This window comes from Zeus faber (genome assembly GCF_960531495.2).
Source record: "Zeus faber genome assembly, chromosome: 16".
Classification (NCBI taxonomy): domain Eukaryota; kingdom Metazoa; phylum Chordata; class Actinopteri; order Zeiformes; family Zeidae; genus Zeus; species Zeus faber.
Genome location: NC_137202.1, coordinates 6,174,751 through 6,180,670, shown reverse-complemented (window position 1 = coordinate 6,180,670; position 5,920 = coordinate 6,174,751). Strand labels below are relative to the sequence as shown.

General features: G+C 41.2%; 1 protein-coding gene across 1 annotated transcript in view; it reads right to left on the bottom strand.

Annotated features, from left to right (window-relative positions):
• Window positions 1-5,920, bottom strand: part of cdhr1a (cadherin-related family member 1a) — a gene marked incomplete at both ends in the record, with an annotated part of 16,218 nt that overhangs the window by 6,477 nt on the left and 3,821 nt on the right. Inside the window, 6 exons of the mRNA XM_080017021.1 lie at window positions 233-385; window positions 1,850-2,053; window positions 2,143-2,243; window positions 2,444-2,522; window positions 3,326-3,469; window positions 4,159-4,278. Coding sequence (XP_079873147.1) covers window positions 233-385; window positions 1,850-2,053; window positions 2,143-2,243; window positions 2,444-2,522; window positions 3,326-3,469; window positions 4,159-4,278 — 801 coding nt within the window. The remainder of the gene's footprint in view (window positions 1-232; window positions 386-1,849; window positions 2,054-2,142; window positions 2,244-2,443; window positions 2,523-3,325; window positions 3,470-4,158; window positions 4,279-5,920) is intronic.

The window sequence follows — 5,920 nt, the reverse complement described above, 5'->3', positions numbered from 1 at the left end:
AATCAATCTATCTATCTATCTATCTATCTATCTATCTATCTATCTATCTATCTATCTATCTATCTATCTATCTATCTATCTATCTATCTATCTATCTATATATCTATCTATCTATCTATCCATCTATCTATCCATCTATCCATCTATCTATCTATTTATCTATCTATCTGTCTGTCTGTCTGTCTGTCCCTCTATCTATCCATCATCTATCCATCCATCTATCTCCTTGTACCTTGTATGTGAGAAACTGGAATTTTTCGTAGTCCATAGCAGTCGAGTCCTCCACCAGGATGGTGACCTGGGCCTCGTTCAGAACAGTCTGGGGGACGACCCTCAGCATCCGGCCCGGTCCAATCAGCCTCAAGTTGAACTTGGCGTTCGCCCCCTGGAAGCGAAAAAAACGAAAAAAAACAAAGAAAAAACAATGACATAACCCCACAAGCTAAAATTACCTCACTAAAATTAGAATTGCTAGAACTCCCTTGACCTGTGCTCCCAGTGCATGAGCTTATCTAATCAGCATTTGTTATAAAGCCACTAAAAAAACCCAACGACACACAAACAATCCTCAGATTATGGTCTGTTTAATCAGCGTAAAAAGCCTTCTTTTGGTATCTCTTTACGTCACACTCTGCATCATAAATCAATAGCCGATATCAATCTACCCTAGAAACAGTGCTCTCTGTGTTTATACCATGAGGTTATAGCAGCATACTGTATATCACCAGGGGTCGTGTTCCCAATGAGTCTCTGGAACTCTGGGTCGTACCAGGAACTGGCTGCACTCAGGGTCTTGTGTAAGCTTCAAATGGCATCAGAAGGGGAGCACCGTTTTATTTGTCTAAGCGCACTTTTAACATTTATGTAATTAAATAAAAGGAATTACAGTGATAATGACTTGCAATGGCAGGCAGCTCTGCACGCTGTTCTTCTCTGAACGTTGTTATCGTGACCGACGCGGTTAATTATTAAATAATGACATAATATGATCAGAGGGATCACGTGTCACAGAGCGAATATCATTTTCGCTGAATGGCAATCCCTGTTGCCTCCACTCGGTTAAGTAAGGTGCCTTCCCAAAAGAGCTGATGAGTGCTTAATAAGCAGTTGTTGAATTTACGCTATTTAAGGATACATTCCCTGATTTTCCCTACGTCGAAAATCAGGGAATGTTGGTTCCCATCATTTAGAACAACCTCGCTGAGCGCTTTATGACTGAGAAACTTACCACTCTGCTGCAGCTGCAGCACTGTGCTAAAGCGCAGTCCAATGGGGCAAACAAAAAAAACATGTTCAACCTCCATTTTGAAAATGGAAAACTCATATTATACTCCTGTGTGTTTTTAACATGTTTTGAATAACAGTAACATCACATTTTATCTAAAAATACTTTTTCCAATTTCCGCATAATATCCAAAGGGTAATGGCTACAGCAGCTTGTCAGCAGGAAGAGATGTAACATTGTGTTTCTAGTCTCATACGTTAACCCGGATGTAGCCAAAACAGCTGATTTGTGGAAAAGCAAAAGAGTCAATTGAAGCAAAGATAAAACAAAAACAAAAAAATGTTTTTTTTCTATAACATATAAAGAATGTTGGACAATATTATGAGAGAATTGTTTTTCAAAAGGAGATTCAACATGTTTTTTTCAAAGCTTAAACGTTGCCCCGTTGAACTGCATTGAAGCACAGTGAGAAGCTGCAGCGGAGTTTCTCAACAGTAAAGCGTTCAGTGAGGTTGTTGCTATGAACAGTTACACATGACAGGAACCAACATTTCAATAAAACCTGAGGTTAAAGCGAGTGAATCTATCTTTTAGGTAAAAAACAATGGTAACGGATAACTCCACCTGGTCGGAGTCGTTGACAGTGATCTTCAGCCCCCGGAGAATCTCCCCCTCGGGCGGGTGCTCGTGCATGGTCAGCTCGAAGATGTTCTGAGCGCCCTTCTCCCCGTAGAACGTGGGCGGGTTGTTGTTCAGGTCCACCACCCGGATCACCAGCGTGGTTTCCCCAAAGTCCACCACGGAGCCGTCTGGGCCGAGCTCCGAGGCCTGGAAACCAACAAGGGAGTCATCATACAGTATATATGGATTTGTGGTTCATAAAGTACCTGGTCATGGCTTTATGGAAAGCATCTCACCCTGATTCTGACATTGAAGATCTCTCTCTTCAGATACATAGGGTGGGTCAGCAATCTGATGCAGCCAGTGGTTTCATTGATCCCGAAGATGCTGTCATCTCCTGCAGAGAAGAGTCAATTATTTATTGTTTCTTTTCTTCTTTTTTTTTTTTAATATTATTATCTTATCTCATATTATCTTATTATCTTTAGGACAAGTCCACTGACACATTGGAAAATCCATCCGGTTTCACTAAATGAGGAGTGATAATGAGAACTCATGTGGCTGGGACAGACAGGGATGGATGATGGAGATGCTTACCGCTAGTGAAGGAGTAGCTTATTGGGTTTGGGTTCCCCACATCGCCATCTTTAGCCAAAACTGTGTAGATTTCAGTTCCCTAAAAAATAATATTGATTAATTCATAAAAAGACTTTGTGCCATTAAACTGACTAAATGGTGAATGTGTTGCCTATTTTTAGTGGAAGGTGAAGGAAGGGGTCCTTATGTGTGAAATGGCTGATATTAAGTTTAACTGTAACTATATAGACAACTGGGCACCCAATCTCCCTCAATATCCAGAGGATGAGTCATGTTTAGCAACTACTTTAAATACTTATTGACACTATAAAGGAAACCCAGCAAATGGGCCTTGTGCAGCAGTAACTGTAAGAATTACTATCTAATATGGGGTAATTTTTGTCATAAATTTCTATTAAGGACTGATTTCTTTGGCTGCTAAAATATACAACGTTGCGTTTCAACTTGTCAGTTATGCTGTATGCACACAATAATGTACGCATACAATTTGTATATTCTGTATATTTTTTTACATTTGACTTTCTGTTTTAGATATTTTGCCTATTTGTGTATATTTAGCAATTGTTATTTTACTTATTATTCCATTTTGTTTTATTATCATCATTTTATTTTTTCAGAAAGTTTTTATTATTATTTTATTTTAATTGTCTGTCATTAAAACGCACAAATCCTCACCAGGGCAAATTCCTCGTATACGTAAATGACTTGGCAGAGTAAATCCATTCCGATTGTGATTCTCATTGTGATTCTTATTGTGATTCAGATTCTAAAGCAAGCGTCCTGGTCGTTAAAAGCCAATGTCACGTTTATTCAGAGCCAAAAGCAGTTTGGATTTAACCCAAAGAAGGGGACATTTAACTCACAATGTGTCATCATACTCACTGGCACTGAGACTTCATAGACGTAACCAAAGTACGGCGTCCCGACAAAAGACGGGGGTGTGTCCTGGGCGTCCAGCACATTGATTGTCAGCGAAGCGGTGGAGGACAAAATCTGCTCCTTGCCATTAAAATTCCCTCCACCATCCTGGAACAAACACACCAAAATGTGTCTTTTAGTGTGAGATTCGATATTAATTCATCACTACTCTAACTGCAACTATTGCGACGTTGGCGACAACAGGTTGCCGGTTGGAAGCGACACAACTTCCTGTTTCTAGTCTCTTATCTCCACCTGGGTTTAGCCAAAAGCGCTCATTTGTGTAAGTGAAAAATAATGAACAAAACAACTGATTTTCTTTCTTGGTATAACATACAAAGACTGTCTGAGCGTCAACATTGGGAGCTTCCTGTTTTCGAAAAGGACATTTAACATTGTTTAACATTTGCCCCATTGGACTGCATGTAAGCACAGTGAGAAGCTGCAGCAGAGTGGTCAGTTTCTCAGTGGTAAAACATTCAGTGAGTTTGTGCTTTGAACAGTTATAAATGGAAAAGCAACCGACATTTATAATAAGGCCTGGAACCATTGTGAATGAAACAGTGAAATGTATTTTTTTCCGACATGAGATTTAATTTGATCCATTTAATTCATCGCTAAATGCAGCTCTTGCCACAACTGTGTTTGAGTCAGAAATTACAATGGATGCTCTCTGTTATCTCATAATACATAGAAGGTGTTTTGTCAGCACATGTAAAGGAATCTCAATCTCCATTCCAACAGAGTATGCCGGTATGGTGTCATGAGTTGAGTTGAGCGACTTGTTGACGCGTTACCTTGGCGATGACCGTGACAAAGTGTGTTTTGGATGTCTCATAATCCAGGGTTTCCCCGGGTCTGATGCGAAGGACGCCGCTGTGTCTGTCTATGGAGAACAAGCCGGTCGAGAGAGCTCCCTGCCGCACAGAGACAGAACAGAACAAGAGGATAAGGTCTCCTGATTTTATTTTGAAAGCTCTGGCGGATGAAACGACAATGGACAGATGAGGTCACGGTAAAAAAAAAAAAAAAAAAAAAAAAAAGGAAAGAAAAATAAACCTCTCAATGAAAACCCCCCCTAAACCACTATGTTCACCAGCACCACCAGTAGAACCACTCACGTGAGCCACCACGACCCGCTGTCAGATGGAAAAATTAAATCGTGCACTCAGCGGTCGCACGAATTAGGCCACATGCTGCATAAGACCCCACATCCTCTGCATCCATTTGGGTTGATGTACAGCGGCCATATGCCCCTGGGAGGTGGGGGCAGGTGGAGCAGGTGGAGGCTTCTGTTTCCAGATGTGCCCGGGTCCTAATAGCCCAAAGTGCAAACCAACCAACTCGCCTGTCGCCTGCTGCCAGAGCGCCACTTTAAGCCTCCAATACCTCACACAAATGTAATTGTGACTTAATCCTGAGCCTCATGACCGGCCGCACCGACATGTAGATCCATATACACACACACACGCGTAAACACACGCAGACGTGCACACACACACACAAATGCACGTGGTCGCACAGACACTAAGTCTAAATGATACCAACCTCATTTTTTATTATCACTGTATGCATTTCACCCCCCGTGCTGCCCAGATCAAGCTGGCAACTGACCAAATCTTCTTGGAAATAGCTATTAAAGGCCTTTTTTACAAATTACACAAACTATGTATTTATTTATTTTTTTCTAATTATAATACAACGTTAATGCAGAGATCAGGGCTGTGGTGGCTGCATCTGTGCACAGTGAGCGAACCAGCACGCCGACATAGTTGGGGGGGAAAAAAAAAAGTATCGATATAGTTTTTAATCCTATTAGAATATTTAACCTGCATAAAGGTGTCTGTGTGTGTTCATGTGGGAAGTGTGTGTTGTTTGTGTCCTTTGAAGATATCCTAATATACTGATTGAACACTGCAACATCAAAATAAAGTGAAATGCAGTTCTCAGTGAATAAGGGGTCAACTTAAAATAGGAAGCTAGGAAACTTGTGTTACTCCATTAAAGGGGTAAACCACGTGTGGATTTCTTATTCTTAACGATTGTTTTTCTTTGTTTTTGTCTTGGTCTCTTGAGGTGGCGGACCCTGCCACCAACATTGGAAACAGCGTATAAGGGGAGCACAGGGAGGAGAATCGCTGTTTCTTATACAGTGTCGGCTAAATAAAGTACAAAATTTGGGATGAAAAAATAATAATAATAATCTTGGGATTACCACCAGTGAGGTGGTTCATTCAGTGAGTGTTTATTGTGACATAATATGGCGGTGTCCCTGCTCAAAGAGTACAGACAGGTCAATAGTTGTTCAAGGGACAGGTCTGTTGTTCTACAGGCAGATCAGTAGAAGTTCAACAGACAAGTCAGTAGCTCTGCAGACAGGCTAGTTGTAGTTCTACAGACAGGTCAGTGGTAGTTATTCAGACAGCTCAGTGGTAGTTCTATGGACAGGCCAGTAGCTCTACAGACAGGCCAGTCGTAGCTCTACAGACAGGCCAGTCGTAGCTCTACAGACAGGCCAGTCGTAGCTCTACAGACAGGTCAGTCGTAGTTCTAAAGACA